The sequence below is a fragment of the Colius striatus genome, chromosome 9 (genome assembly GCF_028858725.1).
Source record: "Colius striatus isolate bColStr4 chromosome 9, bColStr4.1.hap1, whole genome shotgun sequence".
In the NCBI taxonomy this organism is placed as follows: Eukaryota; Metazoa; Chordata; class Aves; order Coliiformes; family Coliidae; genus Colius; species Colius striatus.
This window is the reverse complement of record NC_084767.1, coordinates 6,924,445-6,947,145: the sequence shown is the minus strand read 5'-3', so window position 1 is coordinate 6,947,145 and position 22,701 is coordinate 6,924,445. Positions and strand designations below refer to the sequence as shown.

The window sequence follows — 22,701 nt, the reverse complement described above, 5'->3', positions numbered from 1 at the left end:
AGCTCTGGCACAGATTCAACAGCAATGATTTCATTTTCCTTTTAGAATGGTGGAAAACGCAGCACATTTTGAAATAGCCTTTAACCATAGCATGAGATGAAAACAACTGGCAAATCCCTGTGAGGAAGGGAGGTTGCCTTGGAGAAAGTAATCGCTGCTTATAGCAGTCAGCCTTTACATATAATTTTATGCTTACAACATCACAAAGTTGATTTTTATAACTGCAAGATTTTGAAGCAACATGAATCTGAATACAGAGCTTTTCACTATTATACTTCAGACCCAGACAAAGACTTGGTGCCTAACAGTTTTTAACTACAGGACTTAAGTAGATGCATAAGAATTAATGGCCAAGACTTATTTTATCCAAGTTCATAGTCATGTATTCACCTGATAAATTTGATTGATTAATTATTCATGGGAGAAAACCAGCTGATACTACAGGAACAGTTAGAGAAATCAGAAAATCTACTGAATCAAATCATGTAGCAAAGGACTTTTACCTAGGACAAAACACTGGCATCCACAGTCCAAAAAATAATATAGATCACTTCAGCCACTTACTGCCTTCATGGAACACAGATAGCTTGTTGTTGAAAAATAAGGTATGGACAAGTAATTCCCAATCTTAGAATGTTCTTAGAAAAATCTCATTAATTTGTAACTTTAAGAATAAAAAAAAAATCTACAAAGAAATGCTGAACTGTTCAGAAGCACTAAGGTAACTCCAGGCACATGTAACATTACACCCCATCCTCCCAACACAGACTAAAATTGCTCACTGTATATCTTAAAAACAATGAGGTGCAGAAGTGCACTGAAAACGTAACACTGGGATCTCAAACTAGAGCCATAAATTGGCCTGTTAAAATACCTTCCCATTTGTGTCAGCTAACAGTTAAAAAACTATGTGCAATTTTGCTTCTTAACAGAAGACAGGCTGTGTTTTTCTCAAATACTTACACTGAATTCAGCAGCATTCCAGCTTATATACTCAGTTTCTGTATTATCATTACCATCACTTACTGAAACACAGATCTAATGTAATAAACAAGATTTTTATCCTAGTCCATATTACAGTCATTAGAGCATAAGGCATCACCGGGTGACTAAACATACCACTCATTAAATTAACATTCAGATTGTAATGTGCAGAGGCTAAAGCATAATTAAGCCTCTTGCTCTCCTGTTTCCTTTTCTCCTAGATTCTGTAATCAAAGTGTGGCAACAATCTGGTAATGTGAACATCCAAAGCCTTACCTGCTCCATTCCCACCAGCATTTCAGGCATTGCCTCAAACTAGAGAGGGCATTATCAGCCTGGGAAATTATCGCAGTTCAACCGCCCATTTGCCCCTTTGTCTGCTTTTGCCTGCGGAGAGTAAAGGGACTGGAAGAAGCAATAGCTCAGTTGACCTTTGTAACCAAAATGCTAATCCAAGCCTAATCACACGTGGCTCTGAATCCTGTTAAGCTTTTGGTTTGTTCCCCATGGTACCATTTAAACAGCTCAGTATGAACTTAAATTTTCAGTTGAGAACAGCCAGCAGGAGCAAGAGTGGCCATTGTGTGTATAAAGTTTATCCAAAGCACTGGCACTGAGCCTGATGCAGTTTTCCTTTCTTAGGAAACAGCAGGGGGGCTCCAATTAGGTCAGCCAGGTTCAAGATTCTAGCAGCTTTTCATTTTACATTTAAACTAAGTACAACCCAGATGTTGCTACAATACAGTGAAATGGGTGATCAGAGAAACTATGTTACATTAAATATTTTTTCAGTTAAAAAAGTGTGTTGCACAACATGAAGGTAATTGACTCCTACAGTGAATCCAAGTCAGCTGAGCTGCCCCTGTTAAGGTTTCAGTTCTTAATAGGTATTTCTTAGGTGCATGAAACTGGCAAAACCACTTGGATTGCAGCTGACACAAAGCACTCAAGCTTTCCCCTTTACTTACACTCTCCTCTCCCTAGTTTGCTCTACACTATTTATGTTTTAAAGCTAAACCAAACCCCAATGTTGCTGTAAGACTTGAGTAATTATTTGCTACAATTTCCCTGTTATTTTGTTAATATAGGCATGCTTTTGAGAACCTAAAAAGGATATAAAATGACAAGCACAACTGCCAGTAAGCTTGGAAGTTGTATTGTATGTTGTATGTACTGTATAGTTCAGCTAAGTAATTTTGGTAAGGTTAGAGAATACTCAGTCTTTGAGCTTGCAAAGGAAATAGACAAGTTCTTTGAAGTTAAAAATTTTATTGTGCTAAAAGGTTCTTAATTTTAGCTGCAGTTGAACACATTCTTTCCACCATGCCAAAATTCTCTATACAGCAAATATATGTACAGTGTGCTCAATTAAGACAAGTTCTGTTGTTATTCTTCTTGATGTAGCACTGATCAATTACAACAACTGGCTACAAAGATATTACAATTTAAGAGCCCAGTAAAAGCACACCCTTAATTAAATAGATATTTCTCTTAAGACACTAATCTTCAAAGTATGCAAACATTTAGGTAAGCACAGTCAATTTGAGTTTGACCTGAAAATCCTCTTCTGAAGATCAACAGCCCTGGGATTTAAATTAGCATGTCCTGAATATAGATCCTGTTAAGAACATAAAAACTAGCTGTACAGTCCCTTTTTCTACATTGGTTCTCTATCATGTAGGCCAGAGAGGAGAGGGTCTCTTGGCAGCATTCTTGTCTTTGGTATTGAAGCAACCATAAACAGCAAATTTAATTTAACATGGAACTGTATACATGAAATAGCTGCCAAAAAGCATCTTTCATGAAATCAAATCTCCCGTATCATCCTTACTTATTCCTCAGTGCTTACTTTTTCTGAACTTAGGCTGCTCTGAACAGCTTCAGCATGCTAAAAGTGAAACCATGAACACTTTCCAGAGTTCGAGTGCAATGATGTTACCAGGAGTCTGGAACACAGTCACCTATGGCTTCTCAGTAAGAATGTAACCAAGCACAGTCTTCTGTAAAAATACATAATTCTAAAATAATTTTGCTAGTGCTCCTACTAATTTGTATTATATACAGCATCCAAGTACCTTGAAGTAGTCTACTGAAATCTATAGTACACAAATTCATTGGTGATTTCTGATCTTCTTCTTGATACTCAGAAGAGATTAATTTTGTTTCTATTACCTGCAATGGAAAAATGTTACTAAGTTTGGGTTTTTTACTACTGCTCCCCTCATACCGAGTACTTTCTCATCAGCTAAGGGAAGGAGGCCACTAGACTTCACGTAAGAGTCAAGCCAGACTTTTAGACTCTGGATTATGTGAAGTGAATAGCTGGAGATCTACACCCTCCCACACTCTCCTACACTGCTTCCCTTCACGTGCCCCTACACTTTTGCCATCTTTCCCTTGACAGCCATCTGCATCTTCCCTTCATACCTATAGTAACATAAAGTCCTGCCAAATAGCTAAAGAACCAGGGCTCAAAGCTCTGGCTTGAGACATTTTTAATACCTGTCATCTGTGCAGAAGACCTGGCTTGTCACCCCATCAGCTGTAATGGTTAAGCTGTATAACAGAAGGTAAATTGTAGGAGGTAGACAATAGCAAGGCAAAGTTCACATCTTGCTCTTCCTCATCTTCCTCTCTGTCCCATTTAACACACTTTCTGCTCCCCAACCTGAAGTACTATCTGCTCAGGTCAGGTTATAAGCAGTTGGGCTGGAAAGCACAGTATCAAACTGTACACTGGAAGTGCCCCACTGATGCCACCTTCCAACACCTGCCGTGAGACACACACAAGATGCCATTCCCCTTCCTTCCTTTCCCAAATGTAGCAGATTATGCAAGATTGTCGTGCCTTCTTTGATTACACTTAAGAAGCAACAAGAACATGCTTACATCAATATCTAACCTTACCTTCTTTAAGAGGAGTCTTCTGAAGAATGTTTTCCTTGCTGTCATGCTGGAAAGCTTTAGAAGGATCAAAACGCCTAATGCCCTGAATTTCACGTAGCTGCTCCTGAAGATCTCTGGTGGTTTGCTTTTCTTTTGCTAGCAATGCACGCAGCTTTGAGACATCCTAGAGAAAACACAGTACTTGGAAGTTAAATTAAGATTATGAGAAAAGGCCTGCTTCATCATTTACTGAAGAAGCACTTTTGAGTAATTCTAAGCACAAACATACATACACAATTATTGGAGGTATTACCAATACAAACCAAAACCAAGCATACACACGTAGAGAAAGTAAGAGCACCAAATCATCATTGTCTAACACCACTGAACAGTATGGCAGTCCAAAACTTCTAGGTGCTGCTTTCACCAGGCAGTTTATAAGTCTAGAACCTCCAAAAGAGGTAAGAAAAACCCCATAAGCTAAGAGGAAGGGTAGTCATTTGCACTGGTGATCACTTGGCATACCATATATTCAGTGGAAATTAAACCAGATTCTCTTGGTGCTTTGGGAAGCTGATGGTTTGTTCTAATCTAGTCCTTGCAGGGAACTTGAGAACCAAAGGAAGCAGATACTTGGCAGGATTAGTCTGTAAGTATAGAGCAAAGGAACCAAGCAAATTAATAACTCCCAAACTTCTAACTTCTCATTGTACAAACCTGCTTCAGGTGGGTATTCTCTTCCTTCAGCTTTATAACATGCTTGATTTTTTGCTTCTGGTTCTGGTGGCCAAGTAGTTTAGCATATGCATCACTTAGTTTATTCAGTTCTTCTTGGGCTGCACCATGTTCATTTAGGAGTGCATTCTTCTCTGCCTCAAACGCATCCAGTTGTTGCTGAAACAAATGGCGTTATTTTTAGATATCTTTAAAATTAACCATAGTTTTGTATTGAATGAAATCTACAAAGAAAAATTGGGCTGGGGAGTAGCTGGCATAAGGGAGAGTAACTCAGGAAACTGTTGCAAGATAAATGCCTTAGAATGAGAAACAGCATGATTACTTCTCCAGTAGAACTTGAGTCAACTCCACAAGTCTTAAGTCAACAGACACCAGTAAACATCGACTTCATGACACACCTGAAAAGGCTTCACTTTGTTATGTAAATCTTCATATAGTTTACGCCAGGTTTTTATCTCTTCTTTTAAACCAGAGGTCACATCTTCATTTATGGTTTTCCTGTAAAACAAGAAGTGGAGTTTCATCGTGCTCGTTAGCTCTCAGCACTTCCTCACACTAAAACTTTGATGTGTTATAATATGCAAGCCTAGCTTGAGTAAAGTCACCTTGATCTTTCCACTTCGAGTTCTCTTTTCAGATCTTCAGTTTGCTCCTCCAGTTTTTCCTGAAGTTTTGTCATTTGAGCAAAGCAAGACTCCTTTGTTTTCTCCATTTCTGTTTCTTTCAGTGCAAGCTTGGTCTGGACTTCTAAGAGCATCCTGAAGAAAATAGTATCCATCCTTAATGAACCCTTATTTCTTCTTCTTTTAAATTACACTATTCTAAACCTGAAAACCACAGTAACCCTGACTGAAAGGCTGTTAGCAGGAAAACTGAAATAAAGGCTTGCACAAACAGTGCTACAAAAGAACAATGCAGAAGGCAATGAAGTTCAAGATGCACAGTATTTTTAACTTCTATGAGGAAGCAAGCATTGCTTTTGACGCAAAGAAAGATTATCATAGTTTTTATTATATATATGTATTTCTATTATACGTTTCTTACTCATGACTGTGTAATGCCAACAGCTTTTAGTGTAAGACTAAACTTCAGTCATTCAACTTTACAGGCAGAGCTCTGCTCAATCAGACTTGTCAAGACTTCAGTGTAGATGTACTTGAGGGTTCAAAAACTCCACACCTAAAAACATTGCCATCCCTCTCCAACCTCAGTGGTTTGTTTTATCACCTTAGTAGAGACTAACAATCCTGTCCATGCCACCTGCAATCAGCAAACTGAAAACTCTTCAGTAGCTTTTCTTTTACAATCTCTGTTGGAAACTGTAGGCAGCATTAAGCAGGTGGAGAGGAAAGAGCAACACCTTAAGGAGCATGCACATTTTGAAATAAGCTGGGGTAAGCAGTAATTGTCCTGGGGACATTCTTAATGTACTGGCTATGGGTAAAGACAGCAGAAGCATTAGGAAAACTTACAGAGACATTTTATGAATCAAAGAGTCAGAGTTGAGAAAATCAGAAATGCCCAGTTCAGTTTGTCCAAAGCAGCATTTCAATGCTGTTAAGGAATTTATCCCTGTGTAACAGTTAAAAAGATTAGAGCACAGCTATTGATTTAAATCCAGCTTTAACTTCCTAAGTACCTAGAAACTTCATTAAACCCAGGGAGAAACAGAATCTTCCAGCATGCACACACTATGTTCCATAACACAACCCACCTCACACAGTTACCACAGCTGCCTAAACCAGGTGATTGTACACCAGGACCTTTTAAGACCAAACTCCTCACTTCCTCAAACAGTTATTTGCCCACAACAAAGGACTTGCTCATGCTCTGCACCATGGGCTACAAGGAGAACATACACCATTAAGCTGCTGTTAAAGAGTCAGAGAAGCCTTCAGCTACTGGCCTAAGACAACTTTTTGCAGGTTACTAATCGGCTGTGCTGTGGTGCCTCCTATTAGGCAGAGGATCTTTGTTTCCACTGCAGTATGGAAATTCATGGATGCTTAATTGGCATCTGCTTGTGAACAGAATTTGAGGTGATGCATTATTCAGAGTGGCAAAAAGTGACCTATATTTTAAGTGTTTGTTTGTCCACCCCTATGGACCTTACTTGTGGAGCAGCTACTGTCACTGATATTGCTGATAATGACAAACCCTTCAATATATTTCAGTTAAGCATTTTTCTTTTTTACATGGTCTACATAAAGGAAAAAGTCTAAGCAATTGATTCAACACATTAGTTTTCTAATGCATATAAACTTAATTTTGTCTATCTATACTTTCAACCCTCTGCACTGGAAAAAGGAAGAAGCTTAAGAGTACCCCAAATACTGATTTTATGTGGTAAAGCACCATGTCAAGCTCTAGTTAAGAAGCCCAAGTCTTCCTCAGTTTAGGAAAAGTTTGTCTGTCTAGTACCTTGCACATTCTTCTTTTGCTTTGTTTTTAGTGTATTCTGCTTCCTGAAGAAGCTGTAGATTATCTTGGCCTATTTTTTTTAGGTTGGCAACTTCTTCTTTCAGAGAGGTGTTCTCCAGTTGAAGACTGCACATTTCTTCAGCTGCTGTCTTCTTGTAGCTGATGTTACAACACAAGTAAGAAAAATCCTGTTACTTTAGACAAAATACAGATTGACACGTTCAGGCCTTAGAAAAGAAATACAAGCTCCTGCTAACAGTTATAAAAAACTTCACTATCTGGAGACACGACAGTGCTCTGCCATTGTTAAACCCAAGGTTAAAAAAACCCAACACACATTTTCATTAAGTCATAAATAGTAAAACTATGATATATTCTGCAATGCAGATATTTTTGTAGCTATTTTAAAACACAGGACCTACTATATCTGGAAGCTACTTTAAACACCAGAAGTTCTGCTATTTGCAGCTTGCATTGGCAAATATCCCACTGCATCCTTGAGGGTTGCCTTGTGTACTTGGCAATAACTCTATCACTTTTTAAACACTTCCACAACCTAAATATTTTCAGAGGAAAAAAATCTACAAGAACTGTAAGAAAATAACCTTGATTTTGATTCTAACCAAGAAATCTTCTTGCCAGACATTTGAGTGCAAAGAGAATACCATTACTAGTCACAACTCTCACTGAGATTCAAAAGCACTTGAATAATTAGTTACACTTCAGAAGAAATATCTAGTGTCCTGAACTAGATATAGAGCATGGCATTACTCTTGACTGGTGCTCAAAAGGAATAAACCAATTTCTGCATGCCATTAAGTATTCCATCACAAACCCCTCTCCTCTAATATGCAGTGTTAAATACCAAGGCACGTGAATAAACGTGACATTTTTTATTGTAATCTTAAAGGTAATCCCTATCCTAAACATTAATGAAACTTTAATACCTTTCAAACTCAGCAACAGTCTTCCCAAGTTTGCACAGCGTATTGCTATGCTCTTCTTGAATGTGCAGAACAGCGTTGCTGTGGATTTCATTGACTTTTTCCAGCTCAGTACTCTTCCTGAAAAAAAAATCCAGCATTCCACATTGAGGTAAGTATGTCTGAACTCATTGCCAAATGCTGTTATCAGCTACAAAATGCTTGCAGTGGCAGCAGTAAGTTGTGACAATCCAGTAATTTGTCTGCCATAACTTGAAGCATTAAAGCACAATCTTCATTGCAGATCTAAGAGTTTCCCCCTCCATTGATTTTCCAAGACAGATATAGAGTAAATGAAGAACTAATAGTAAACTTTCAATTCTTCAAGGAAGAAACAACCTGCTTTAAAACCTTTCCCTGTCATTGCACTCTCCAAGATAGAAACATCCAGTACAACATACATGTATTTTACCCTTCACAGCAACGTTGCATTATTCCAGTGCTGGCCTTTCAAACATATCTCGGCACATTCAGTAGTTTAGGACAATATAAAACTGATTCCAGTCATTATTGCTAGTGATTAAATCTAATCACTAATCAACAGTCAGCAAGAACTAAGTTTGTCTGTTCCACACTCTTCAAAACCTGAACCAGGCTAAGAATCTTTGTTTATAAAACTAATTTAACATGTCTCCTTTCCAAGCTTCAGAAGCCCAAAGTTGATTTCACAAACCCTTTCAGCTTCGCTTCCACCTGTGCAAGTTCAAGAGCTTGAGATTTGATTTCTTCTTCCAAGCGCTTGACCATCCTTTCAGCTTGCTTCTCCTTAGCATGTAATTTATTCAGCTCATTCATTGTATCATTCAGCTCTTCTTCAAGAAGGTGCCTCTCACTTGTTACCTCATCTTGAAATTCTTGTAACCTCCGGTGCATTGATGCAGATGACTCCTGCATGCCAGAGTATCACAGAAAAACATTCCAAGCTTAAAAATCTAGATAGTCAAGGCTAATTTACAGTGTTCAAACTTTAAGGCACAATAGTAAGTTCAAATCTCAAGGAAGAAGCAAAATGCTCATTATATCAGCTATGATTTTTAGAGCTATTGGACCACACACAATTTCTGCTGGACAGAACCCACTTCTTACCACACACTAGGTCATTATTAACACAGCTATCTCATGAGTAACCAAAATAAGAACCCTTAGTGAAAGTCATTTGTATTAGAACTTATTTTTAGATTAATTTATTGTCTGCATTTACCTTCTCTTGCTGCAACTGATAGATTATCTCCTCATGTTTCTGAAGCAGTTTTTGGTGTTCTTGTTCTTCTAAGCTAATTTTCTTTTTTAGGTCTTCTATTTCCATGTTCATTTTTCCTCTGGTCTCAGTCAACTCTTTCTCTGCAAAGAGGATTGTCTATATAATACAAATTTCCTTCTCTGTCCTCAAGAACAATTGTTCTTCATACTGCCTCTATTCTGGCTTGAAAATAAGCTAGTCAAGTCAGAAAACAAAACCAAACACACCACATATTTCATCCTCTGGACACTCCTCAAAAGTTGGCTGAAAGCACACCGCTTTAAAGTCATTTGAACAGCATGAATCCTTGCATGAAGATATTACCCTTCATCAGAACAGCATTGTGGCTGGGAAAAAAATAAATGATTTCTCAAAAGCTTCTTCCACATAGTACTAGCAGCTACAAGCCAATTGGTACAGAGAACTGAGCATCCATCTCAGGCTGCAGTTACTGGTTTTGAGAGAGAAGGGCAAAAGAAGTGAAGAATTCCTGGACACCTTCCCAGCCCACAATTTGCTAACTGGGTGGATTGAGTAATATCACATTTCTTCTCAATGAAGAGTAAGGAACAAGTAATTTGTGTTCACCTTTCAAATTAAAGCCATTTCTACTGTATAAACAATCTTCATGCTCTGCTATCTGCCTTAGTGACCCTCTATAGCAATAAGAATGGACTTAACGGATGTCAGATGCAAAGGAGTTTCCATAGTCAGAAATCTGTCTAGCTGTATTCAGCTGGAGCTCACAGACATGCTTGTTAAAAAACAGTCTAAATAGACATTTTAGAACAAACTTATTTGAGATGTTGTAAGACATCAGTGATCCCACATACATGAACATCATACAGGTGCTAACAACTACCTTTTTCTTGTTGAAGCAATTGACACCTTTCATTATGTTCTTTTATCAGTTTAAGCGATTCTTCCTCTTTCGTTTTGAGGGCATCCCTCAGGTTCCCAATATCTTTGTCTTTCTTCACCAGCATCTCTTCCATCTGGGCAACATCTACTTTGTATTTCTCCACTGTTTCTGCAACATTACTGCAGGAGAAAATTCAGCAGTCAGCATTACATTTGGGTTATAAGCTTACACTTCAGTAGAAATGCTTAGGACTGTTTGTTTCCAACAGTAAAACTGCCTTCACCTACGTTCCCCAGACACAAGCTTTTGTACCTTGAGACAAGTTAATTAAACCTACCAATGTTTTGGTTTTAAAGAGATTTATACCATCAAACAAATATAAAAAGGTTTGATTAAAAAAATTTGCCACTACATCTGATTTACAAATGACTGCTTAATCTAGTTTCTTTACAAAGCTGAGTTTTCACAGTAAAGCACGCACATTCACTACATTGTACAAGAACAAGCAGTCTTAAAGTATATATTCAGTTAATGTTGTATCTCTTAATGAGTAAATTGACAGGGAAGGGGGCAAAGAATGACCTATTAAGTTCAAACACTCTTGTGCTTTCACCCTGTTCTGAGTAAAAGACATTACTGTGAAGACTAGTTAGTGTCAATCAGTTACAAAACACAGGATTGGTATTCTTTAGAGTCAGAGTGATGCTCATACATAACTCATCACAACTCTTAAATGCAAACAGGAGTACTGTAAAGTTCACTCAAAAGTCAGGCCTAGTTTTTTCTGTTCTACTGTACGTTGCTTTGCAAGAGAAGGCTAAAAGACATGACTGCCAGTACCTTAGAGGCAAAGGATTTAGCTTGATTTATGGATCAATAACTCAGGCTAAAAACATGATTCAAAGGCCCTGATACAAAACACTTCTATAATATTTCTTAGTCTGGGAAAGCACAAAACACTTAAAAATTCATTAGCATAGTACTTTATGACTCCTTTCCAGTGTGTGGAAAGATACTTGATTTCTTTTACCCCTCTATTTTAATACTGTTAAACATAATTGTTGTCAAGGTGCCACTTCACCAGACGTAAGCAAGGCTCACTTACAGTCCAATCCAAGAAAAACACATTCACGTTACCTGAGCTCTGTGATATACTCCAAGAGTTTTTCAGTGTCAGACTTGTCTTCAACTTTCTCTCTCTCAGTAGCTGACCTAGAATAAACAAGTTTTCTTGAAGGATGTACTTAAATTCAGAGCTACTTGGTTATCGCAAATATGTTACTAGTAGAAATACAGCACTGAATCACAACTTAACAGTGATACATACTTTCCATATTTCAATTCGGCTGACAAGCTGGTGTTGGCTTTAAGATGTGATTCTACCCTCTTTTGATACTTATGGCCTTCTCATTTGTAGTAAAGATGCTGAGCCATATTGTGCCACAAGCAAAGTACACTAAAACAGCTGCATTTGCTAGGCACATTATCACCTCTCCTCCTTTTGCAGATTGCACTACCTGCATTATTAACTTCAAGTATCTTAACTCTGACAGAAGCATAAGAATTCTGCTTATCTTTGAGTACTTGGATGTTAAGTAAATGCAGAAACCACAAGAAAGATGCTGTAGTGCAAGTCATAAAATTGTCTGAAAATATACCTTGAGTTCATCCTTCTTGGGTCACCATCCTGAGAAGTAGCCTAGATGTTAGCAAACTGTTCCTCTGCAGCAAATGACAACTCAGGCAGAATAAGTGTTGATTTGGAACTCTTTCTGCCTACATACAGCTGCTTAAGACAGGACACTCTGCAGTTGCCTTTCTTCAGAGAATGTGGCTACTATGAGGCAACTTTGAAGATACCACAACTGCACCTCACTACACTTAGCTGGAGAACACATGTTTATTGACTCATCTGGCTACTGAATTTGGATTTTAACTCCCAGTCCAATGCATTTTCGTTCTTGCTTATTCCCAACTTAGGAGTCTAAAGGGCCAGACATTGAAATATTCAGGCTACATGAATGTCTTGCTCCAATATAAAAAACAATTCTTTTCTCAAAATATGTCTTTAGTCCCCACTCCATACCCAAGAAAACTCCACCCAGGTCACACTGGAAGAAATGATACAGTTTGTCTTTTTACAATACGTTACACACGTTAGAGGAACAACATTTTGTATGTTTATTTTATAAGAATATACCAGTTGTTAAAACTGAGTTCTATCCAATTTACTCCAGGTTACAAACACTAATCATTTTTGTTCCTTTTTAAAAGGTAAGTAGTCTGTATTTTCCCTGCTTCCTATAAAACATAAGAATTTAAGCCCAGCTAGATAATATAATGTCATCTAAGTCAATTCCCTTTACTACTTACAGTTTTTCTTCTAACTGTGCTACTTTTCCTTTTGAATACTCTAGATTTCTTTGTGCTTCCTGCAGCTTCATTTCCATGTCTTCTTGCTTTGCAAGTGCACTCTTAAATAAAAAGACAAATACCACCACCAGAGTGGGATTTAGTAAAAAAAATTCACTAAGATAGTGATAAACTGAAATTATTTGTAACTTCAGTTTCATGACAGCAATTGCTACTATGCTAAACCTAATTTTATGTGTCCCTCTGTAAAGGTTTGTTAAAACCAACCACCACCACCAGAAAGCACAAATGTGTTCAAACTATATTTAGGAACACTGACTTCCAAAGAAACTAACAGTCTGATTAATAGATGGATACTGTAACAAAGGTATTTCTAGGCTTCTATACTTGAACTCATATTTACTCTGCACATCAACAGCAAAATCAAGGACATTCATTGTTGGATCTCTATTTTCACTCTACAGAAAGTAAAAGAAACTACTGAACTGAGGACAGAAACAAAACATCATCTGTAACTGTTGTAAGCATTCCAGTCTTTCCCTGAACAGCTCAGAATAACTATTCTGTGCAGTGCAAATGGTCTTACCTTTTCCTTGGCATCCCTCTTGTTTCTGAGCTTCATTAACTCCATGCATAGGCTGCTCATTTTCTTCTGCACTCCATCTTCAGACAGCTTATTAGCGATGAATACAAAACCATTAAGCATAACTCCTTCATGAGAATTACTCTTCACAAAATCTTTTAAGAGTGTCCCCTTCCCATTCATAGCACTCATCTCTACCCATCCTACAGATGGATGTTAGCAGCTCCTGCTATCTTTAGACAGAAGTACACCAAGTCACAAACCACACATGCTCTATCCCTCTGTCAATGAAAGGGCACAAGGAACATGAAACCAGATGCTGATCAGCAACCAAAGCTTCCTCTTGCCCAGGAATCTTAATAATAGCAAAGATAAAGCAAATATGTGCTCATTGGAATACCTTTGACTTCAGTAGTTCATTGGTTCTTGTTAGTTCCAGAAGCTGTTTTTTAAGGCATGCAACATTTGCCAAAAGAGATGTTTTCTCCTGAACTGCAGCACTCAGCTTTGCTTCAGTCTTAGCAAAATCCTCATCCAGAGTGCGAAGTTTTTTGTCTTGCTCCCCACGCTCTCTCACTAATGCACGAATCTAAAACAGAAGAGATATTTTTATCTCCTACCATCCTTCTTCTTAAATAAGATCAGTAGTCTATGCCCATGGTTTTCTTGGAAAGGCTAAGTATCCAAACCGTATTAACTTCAATTCAGAAGCTACATCTTGACCTCTGTCATTCACAGGAAAGGATATAAGAGAATCATCACAAATCCATTATTACACACCACAGACTTGCAGTCTTAGTATTTAATTTGATTTATTTTATGCTACTGCACCAATACAACTGTTGACATTATAACAGCCTTAGCTTTACCTTGCAATAGAAATCAATTCTCTTCATGGATTATAGAGACAGAATCAGACAATTGAGACACATGGCACAAATTAGTACACAAAAGTGTACTGATAAAGAAAAGCAGCTGCCTGAAACTTTAAAATTACATCAATTCCTAGACAAAACTCCCATAAAACAGTGTTTTAAATAAAACAATCTTTTCCTAGTAGAAGATGTAGTACTTGGTTCTTTTCTTTTTTTATAAAAAAAGGTCTGGCTGCATAGTTGTTCACAATCAGTAGAAAGTAACATAATTCCATTCACAAAGTCTATGTCTTCTACAGACCAGAACACTTGATAATCCCTGCTCTGCACAGAGCTGTTTACAAACTACTTGTATGCTATGTTATGCAAAAGAGGCTAATTTTACCAGTTTATACTTTTTATTATGCTAAGTGGAAAATAGGACTGCACTCACACAATGTATTCATACCTCCTTCTCCAGTGTCTTCTGCTTCTTTTTCTCTTTCATAAGGATAAGATCCTTTTTAGGCTTCAGAGATCTGTTTGCTGGCTTTTGAAAACAGACATATTGGAAATAATTAAAGCAATCTCTAGCTGAATACTAGGTAAACAATAAAGTGAAATATAACAGTGGATGCCTTTATAAAGACAATGCTAAAGATGCACACACATAAAAAATAAACAGCAAACATCTCTCCCCCATGCACAAAGCAGAAAAGTATCAGGTTAGGATGGATTTTACCACTGTACTTTATCAGCATCACTGAGTGGACAGCTCATAGCCATTGTGCCAGGAAGGTGATTAGGGAAGTTTGGGACACTAGTACCCTCTAAACTCCATAAAAAAATAGTTTAATCTCTCAGCCACATATTTGCTTGCAGAATTTTATCCTACATCATGACTGCTAGGTAAACTAAATAGGTAAGTCAACTATTTAATCTATCTTCTAACCCATATCCTTGCCGATTGCACAGAGAACTTGTATAGAAAGTGTCATCTCCTCTGTTTCTTCTGCCACAAAGTTTCTGCTGTCTTGTCCAACATATAAAAGCGGAAACAGACATACTATAAATACATGGGGAGCAAGAGGCAATAACACCCAAACACTGTGACATACAGAACATAACATGTATGTGACATAGAGACAGAAAGCTTCTCTCTGGCCCCAAGTAATCATCAAGTGATTCCCAAAGCCAGCGTATAGCCATTTTTCTTTCTCAGTTACTAAGGAATTAAGACCAAATAGTGTGTTTCATCATTTACTCAGGTAGGTTAACAATAATTCTTAAAGGAGCTACATAATCTAACTAGTCAAAGAGAGGTTTAGCTGCAATTTATCAGTGCTACAAACACAACAGAAGAGTCTTACTGTCGATCCAAGAGATGAGAGTCTCTTTCCAGTTGCAGGGATAGGTGCACTCTTATCACTGCTCAGATCTGTCTCACCTGCAAAAGAAGGCAGAAACCATAATGGTGTGAACCAAGAGGATGTACATGAACCCAGCAAGGGAAATTTAACCAAACTAAAACCAGACTGACAGACTTCTTATGCAAAAGATAGAATGCCACACAATTATTAGACTACCCACAACCCAAAACCTGCTGTTTTCCTGCTGCAACAGACTGTTCAATAATGGTCATTTGGGCCAACTTAACACTTTAGAGCAACTACCAGCTGACAGCTACGTTTGAGAATTCAGCTTCTACTCAGTTTCCCCCAGCCATCCAGATGCATTCTGTCAGTTTTCATGTGACGGATGTTTTATATTAAAAAAACATTAAAAAAAATCATTAAAAACAAGTGTCATGTAGTTAACTCATTTATTTCATGCCCATACATTTTCTTAACTAGCAGAAGTCATGTACAAAGCTATTTTTTTAGTTATATTTTTACAGCTGCTATCCCCTGGAGCTGGAAGGTAGGCAGTGAGCCCCTACAATAGATAACAATTTCTAAAAAAGAATAGAGCAGTAACAGCACGTAAGCACTAACAATTGTATCATTCAAAGACATTACACCATTGTGTTCTGTGCAACTTTTAGAACTACTTACTCTTCTGCTTCCTGACCCGTTGATGTGTTTCAGAAGACAGAGAACTTCTCAGTGTGTCTGAAGATTTAACATCATAGGATCTTTGCAGTGAGGTACATTCTAGAATTGAGATATTCAGAACAGCAGACAATTAATAAAGTAAATGATAGGGTTTTCTACTTAAGTGAGTGGAGGCTGGTAACATCTAAGCTAAATCTTCTTAGGAACACAACCCACAACTAGAGCCTCCGTTCTTCTCATCTTCCCCATAAACACTAAGAAAATATAAAGCACACACAGTGAGGGAAAGGGTTTGCTTATTATACTAGCATAAAACTAGAAATTGTGATTAACAACTACAATATTACAAAGCATCTTGTTAGAGATGGTAGTACATTAATTTCCATAAAGAGAAGACCCAATTGGTTACAGGATCTTAATGCTAATTGGTGAATAAACACGGTAAAGTGTTAGAAGTATCAAAAGCAAACTTCACAGAGCTTTTTAAGCACCTTCCAGTTTAGAAGACACTACTTAGATATCATTGAATGATAAACGTTTTCTTGAAACAACTAATCAACTTAAAGCTTACATAAATAAAAATAAAAGCTTTTTTTAAAAAGAGCAATGTTAGGGGAAAGAGCAGACAGAAAAAAGAACCTACAAATTCTTTATATAGTTATCATTACAGTCAGGTGGTCTCGGGCCCAGTGTGTGCTTATCTACTTGCTCCAATCTTCTGCAAATGAAATCAACCTCATTTAGTACACGAACAGATGACGGTAGCACTGAGACTTTCAACTACAGACAAAAAGTCGTGGTGAGAAACTGTTACAAGAAGCCCTCAGCAGTGGCACTACACTCCTGACTAGCTCTATGAAAGCTTTCGGTAGTAGCTCTGTATCACCATATCTTGACACGGTCAAACCACGGTTTGCTCCTGCTTTACTTACGACATACATGTATATAAAAGTACCCACTTCCATATTTGGTGGCCCTTTACCTACAACCAGGATTCGACTTGAAGTCTTAAGTTTGTTTCCACGAAAAGAAAGCTCTACAAGAGCTTAGATAAGAGCTCCTCAAACACACCGTTGGAGGCAGCTCCTCTCATGAGGGACGGACGGGCAGGCGGCAGGACTGGGACACCCTGAGGCAACCGCAGGCCGGCGCCCATTCCCTCCGCCCCCACCACAAATGTCTCAAGCTCCCTCCCCGGTGCCACTCGCTCCCGCCCCGCACCTACCGGAGCTGTCGTTGAAGCGCCGGAGCGGCGCCCTGGAGAAAGCCATGACAGCAACTGCACCCGACGCGCCGCGGCCCCCTCAGCGTTCAAAGTGACCAACGGCCGCCGCCACGCGCGGCGCGCAGCCAATCACCGCCTCCCGCTGCTGGCCCCCTCAGCCAATCAACGCCTGCAGTGTGGAGCGTGCGCACCGCCACTCCAGAGCTGTGCTCGGCGTGATTCGATGCGCATGCGCGGCACGGAATGCTCGCCCCTCCCGGCGCGGGGTGACGCGCATGCGTGGTGCGGACTGCTCGCCCAGGCGCGGGGTGATGCGCATGCGCGGGGCGGACTGCTCGCCCCGGCGTGGGAGGGACCCAGCAGGCGGAGGTGACGGGCGGCTGGTTCTGATGTCGGCTCCTTTCGAGGAGCGGAGCGGGGTGGTGCCCTGCGGGACGCCTTGGGGCCGCTGGTATCAGACCCTGGAAGAGGTGTTCATCGAGGTGCAGGTGCCGCCGGGCACCGTGGCTAAGGACGTGCGCTGCAGCTTGCAGAGCCGGCACATCGCGCTGTCCGTGCGGGGCCAGGACGTGCTGCAGGTACCGGGGCCGTGCGCCGGCGGCGGGGAGGAGAGCGGGAGAGAGGCGCGTTGAAACGTCTGTCTGCCTCTGGCGCTTGTTTTGTCATTCTTAAACATGTAGGTGTTCATAAGTTAAAAGTGAAACCTCATCAGAAACGGCTCTGTCGAACTACACGAGCTTTTAAAGGCGCTATGGAGAATAAAGGCAACAAATGAATGCGGATTTGCGTTGTTCTGTCGTAGTCATCTGGAGAGTTTCAGGGCATTGCCTTGCTCAGCTGAAAGACAGAAAAACTCAGGTCATTAACAGCTTTACTTTCACACTTAAAGGGACAGGAAAGCCGGAAAGGGACTTTTTATGATGGCATGTAGTGATAGGACAAGGGGTGATGGCTTTAAACTGAAAGAGAGTAGCTTTAGATTAGCTGTAAGGAAGAAATTCTTCCCTGTGAGGGTGATGAGGCCCTGGGACAGGTTGCCCAGAGAGGTTATGGCTGTCCCATCCCTGGAAGTGTTCAAGGCCAGGTTGGATGGGGCTCTGAGCAGCCTGGCCTAGCGAAAGGTGTCCTTGCCCATGACATGAGGTTGGAACGAGATGAACTTTAAGGTCCCTTCCAACCAAAATCATGCCATGATTCTATGATTGGTAATGAACAGCTATTTGTAGCATAATACCTTGCACCATAGATGTACACGACCCTTGGCACAGGGGCATTTGCATGGCAGGCCTATTAAAAATGGCTTTACCTTCTGAGGAATACAGGCCCTTCCAATGAATCAAGATACTGAAACAGTGACAGGTATTTTTACTGTATTAAATTCTTATTTTAAAAGAGAAAAAGTTGTGTAACAAAAAATAAATAGATAGTCTATGTGTAAGTCTATACTTATAGGACCAGATTACAATAATGTTTACTAGAAAATAAGAAGGCAATTTGGGAGTAAAACTTCACAATTCAGTATGAGCTGGATACTGAACAGGTTTTCCTGTTTTGTAATATTGTACATGTCTTTTGCAGGGTAAACTTTTTGACTCTACAGTAACTGATGAAGGAACGTGGACATTAGGTAATAACCTACATCTGAAATGACATTGAGGACAGTAGAACATCTCGAGTTCTACAGAAGATTTTACTCCATTTTTTCCCTTGGGAAAGATTACTTTCTTCCCTGTACACAGCTTTGTAAAAAAGACAAATATTGTTGCCAGACTAAGGAACTGAGGGAGTAGAAAAGCCCTAGAGTTTAAGGGAAAGGGGAAAATGCCATCTCTTGGAAGAGAGCTGTTAATTAATTATAAACACTTCCATATACTGAGAAGTTTCTTTGCAAACCCTTATTAAAGCTAGTCAGTTATAGTTTGTGGTTTTGTGGTCTCTGCCTCTCTGCAATTGTAACATAAAAGTAACTTTTCTTGGGTTTTCTCATTTTCTTATGCACTGTATTTTTGGGATAGGTAACATTATATGTATTATATTGTTGGGATAGGTGACAAGACCTAGAGTTTGAGAGAATCAAAAAGCAATCTAAAAATCACATTAAGGTACCTACAAATAATGAGGGAAAAAACTTCTCTGCCTGTTACATCATAAACATTGTAAAGTATTCAGAATACTTGAGCTTTTGCAATCATATTTGTGGACTTTGCTTCTCAGTGTTTTCCTGTGGTGGATTTTGTTTTCAGTATTCTACATGTTGATTAATAATTTAGTAACTAAAAGAGGAAAACGACAAGTGTAACAAAACATTGTGAAGCCTACTGTTTTCCAGGGTGTGAATAATCTTCAAAACACACTTTATAATGCTCTATTTTTTCAGTTAAGTAGAACTAAACATCCTACATGTTAACTTTGAAACGTACTTCCAGCGTATTGTCTGTAGGCATACCGTGTGCATTTAAATAAATTGATTATACCTCTGTATGTCATTAAACTTAGTTTTGGCTTTATTGATAATAACTCCCTGTAAAGCCTGATGTGTTTTAATCTCTTAAAACAGCTTCATCATTTTACAGGATGACTATAGGCTATATGTGTTTCGGCCTTTCTGTGTCTTGTTAATTCTTATTTATCAGTGACCTTCTTGGCATTGACGTTAAGCTTTACCAAAAAATCTTGTGCTTGTTAATGGTGAATTCACCAAAGCAACAAAAAAGACTAGCATATAGGACTGAATTTAATGGTTATTTCACGTCTCTCCTTTCAACAGAAGACAGGAAGCTGATACGAATTGTTCTAATGAAAACAAATCGAGATGCTGGAAATTGTTGGACATCTCTGTTAGAAAATGAGTATGCTGCTGATCCTTGGGTACAGGACCAGATGCAAAGGAAACTTACACTGGAGCGATTCCAAAGAGAGGCAAGTTAAAGGACCATAATTACTTCTTATATTTGGTGTTCACACACAGATGTTGGTGGGGAAAGCCGAGCAAAATTGTTCTGCTGTCCAGTGACATGGAAACATACACTGTAGTCCAATATATATAGAATGCTCAAGAGTGCTTTCAAGAGATTATTCTGCTTGTAATCTGTCTGAAGTATTTTTGGAAAGTTGAGTTGGGGATGTATTGCTCTTTTAGGCTTTTTGCATAATACTAACAACTTCTCACTTCTTAGGCTACACACAGTTTATATTATTAACTGGGATTATCACATAGCCATATTTACAAGCTTCTAACATCAAGCTCTAGCCACTATGTTTGTTTATAACATCAGATGATGTAGAACAGTCAGCTAGAAAATATTTTCCTTGCCCGTTCGCTAATATTGCTTAAGTTGTTTTGGTACACCTTTGGCATGCAACTATTCATGTCTGCAGAGTGTGAACTACAACCTATTACTTAACAGCTGCATCAGCACATAACATTTATTTTCCAGCATGGCAGATACTTACATTTTCTAATAGTCATTTCAAGAGACACCAGAAGCCAGACATTTTTCTTAAACTTTCCTTAATATTTCTTTACTGGGAGATTTAGCTGCTTGTTAAACTCAGAACAGCATTGCAAAGTCACTTCTGCAGTAGGCAAACTGACTAACAATTCAAGGCACTGAATTTCAGTGCCTTGACAAATGGATGACAAGTTGATCATTTTATGTCCTTGTTGAAATTATACAATGTTAACAGAAAGTGGTTTAGGCATGTTGTTTGATTTGCTTTCTTAAACACAGGTATTATGAATAATCTATCAATCTTTTCTCTTACCTCTATCAGAACCCTGGATTTGACTTCAGTGGGGCAGAAATATCTGGAAATTACAGCAAAGGAGGACCAGACTTTTCTAGTCTTGAAAAGTAAACTTATATCTGTGTTCCTGGAGAGGAATTAAACTTTACACTTAAAGGACTGGAATCTTGTAACTGGTGAAGACTTCAACCATGTTTTCAGTGGATCGTAGTAAAGTAAGTACTTCAGTGAAGAGAAAGAAGAGCTCTTCCAGTAGAATAAATACCAAGTGGAACCAGCTGAATTATATGCTGCCATAACTTTCTAATAGTAAGGGGCAAAATACAGAGAAAAGTGTACACAAAAAAATAACATCTTTAAGCAGAATATTAGTTTGGGTTTTTTGAAACACCATAGTTAACTAGTCAGTTACAAGTATACCATTTAACTATTGCATTTTGTACTTTGCATGTGCCAATTCCATATCAGGAATTTTCTGCTTAAGGATGCAGCTGAGAAGCGTTTCAACCACAGCATTATTCAGGATGAAGGCTGTATCAAACAGACCAATAAGGGAAGAAAACAATTGCTAAATCTTGTTGTATTCTGACTACTGAAACTGCTGCCTGTACTTAAGTCTTAGGTAGAAGTCTCACTGGAGGTAAATTGCCAGCAGCTGTCTATCATACTCCTGAGCCTTATTTCTAAAATTGCATCATTATTGCAGCTGGTGTACAACCAAAAGAAATAGTCGAAGAACACTTTCATTGTAATTATATCCACTACTTGCTTGTTTGAACAAGCAAGAATACTCCTGAAATCATCAAGTATGCTCCTTCTACCTGTCACCTTTACAGAATGTAAATGGATTTTGGAGAACTTGCTTTATTCTATAAAAGGAAGCAATGTGGCATCCAATGCTGACTTATGGCTTCTAGTACTGAAGGTGGATGGTACAGTTAACAAATGAGACTGCTGCAAAAGTAACTGAAGACAGAAACCAGTTAATGTTGTGTCAAAATGCCAAAGCACTATCCACAGAAGTACTACCTTTTGTTAAAGCAGATGGTTTGCATGGGAGGGTTTTTTATGTGTTTTGCATATAGAAGAAGTTTAGAATGGTATCTGACACTTCAGTGCATGAGCTTTTATTTTCTTCATACACTTCCAAAGCTAAACTTTACTCCTGTATCTCCTCTCTTTATGAAGCATAACGAAAGTCATCTTACAGCTTAGTCTAAGGCTGACATCACAGACAACAACTGAACTACGGATTCAAGCATCATGGCTCTGACTTGTTTTAAAAGGAAAGGTTTGAACTACTTGGTTAGCTACTTCTATCATCTGCTTTAAGCTACAGACCTCCAATTTTTGAAAAATCTAAATGAAAATACTGATATTGAGGCTATGACTTCAGTAGTATCTACTCTGTTCTCAGTCTATAATAAAGGGTGGTTTGTGTACCATCTCACAACAGTCTCACTGAGATCCAATCCCTTGCTTCTTACAGACATTTGACAGATGGAGAGATTTGGGCATGTGATGTAGTATCCAGAGCAACTCCCACTATAGGAAACAATCCTCATTGGGTATACTTGGCTTTGTAAATGACAGGCTGCTGGAGTGCTTCCACAGATCTGGTTCCAGATTAGCTCAGAGTAATGCCAAAGCATTGCTCCCGTGATCAAAAGTACCCTAGCTGCTCGGTCAGGCACAAAAATTATTGAAGAATGGAAGAAGGTTGAATTGGAACACTTTACTTAAGTCAGTCT

The 22,701-nt window shown here is 38.8% G+C and overlaps 2 protein-coding genes across 5 annotated transcripts; one reads left to right on the top strand and one right to left on the bottom strand.

Moving 5' to 3' along the window:
- Positions 1-2,274: 2,274 nt before the first annotated feature.
- HMMR (hyaluronan mediated motility receptor) lies at positions 2,275-18,034 on the bottom strand. Of its 2 annotated transcripts, none has more exons than XM_062002585.1 (18): positions 17,204-18,034; positions 15,979-16,077; positions 15,295-15,371; positions 14,394-14,474; positions 13,471-13,659; positions 13,074-13,160; positions 12,488-12,588; positions 11,252-11,326; positions 10,115-10,293; positions 9,214-9,353; positions 8,686-8,900; positions 7,977-8,093; positions 7,030-7,188; positions 5,214-5,366; positions 5,007-5,106; positions 4,588-4,764; positions 3,892-4,054; positions 2,275-3,149 (listed from the first exon to the last, which is right to left on the bottom strand). In XM_062002585.1, exons 1-18 carry the CDS (start codon positions 17,247-17,249, stop codon positions 2,956-2,958), a joined length of 2,352 nt encoding a protein of 783 aa, XP_061858569.1. In that variant the 5' UTR covers positions 17,250-18,034; the 3' UTR covers positions 2,275-2,955. The 2 variants fall into 2 exon arrangements, with proteins under 2 accessions (XP_061858569.1, XP_010206314.1); XM_010208012.2 differs by having other exon boundaries at positions 3,059-3,156.
- On the top strand, positions 17,531-22,403 carry NUDCD2 (NudC domain containing 2). Of its 3 annotated transcripts, none has more exons than XR_009819274.1 (5): positions 17,531-17,781; positions 18,782-18,830; positions 19,971-20,122; positions 20,978-21,165; positions 22,139-22,403. XR_009819274.1 is itself a non-coding variant. In XM_010204152.2 (4 exons), exons 1-4 carry the CDS (start codon positions 17,593-17,595, stop codon positions 21,059-21,061), a joined length of 474 nt encoding a protein of 157 aa, XP_010202454.1. In that variant the 5' UTR covers positions 17,531-17,592; the 3' UTR covers positions 21,062-22,403. The 3 variants fall into 3 exon arrangements, 1 of the variants encoding a protein (XP_010202454.1); XR_009819273.1 differs by having other exon boundaries at positions 21,419-22,403; XM_010204152.2 differs by having other exon boundaries at positions 20,978-22,403.
- The last annotated feature ends 298 nt before the right edge of the window (positions 22,404-22,701 follow it).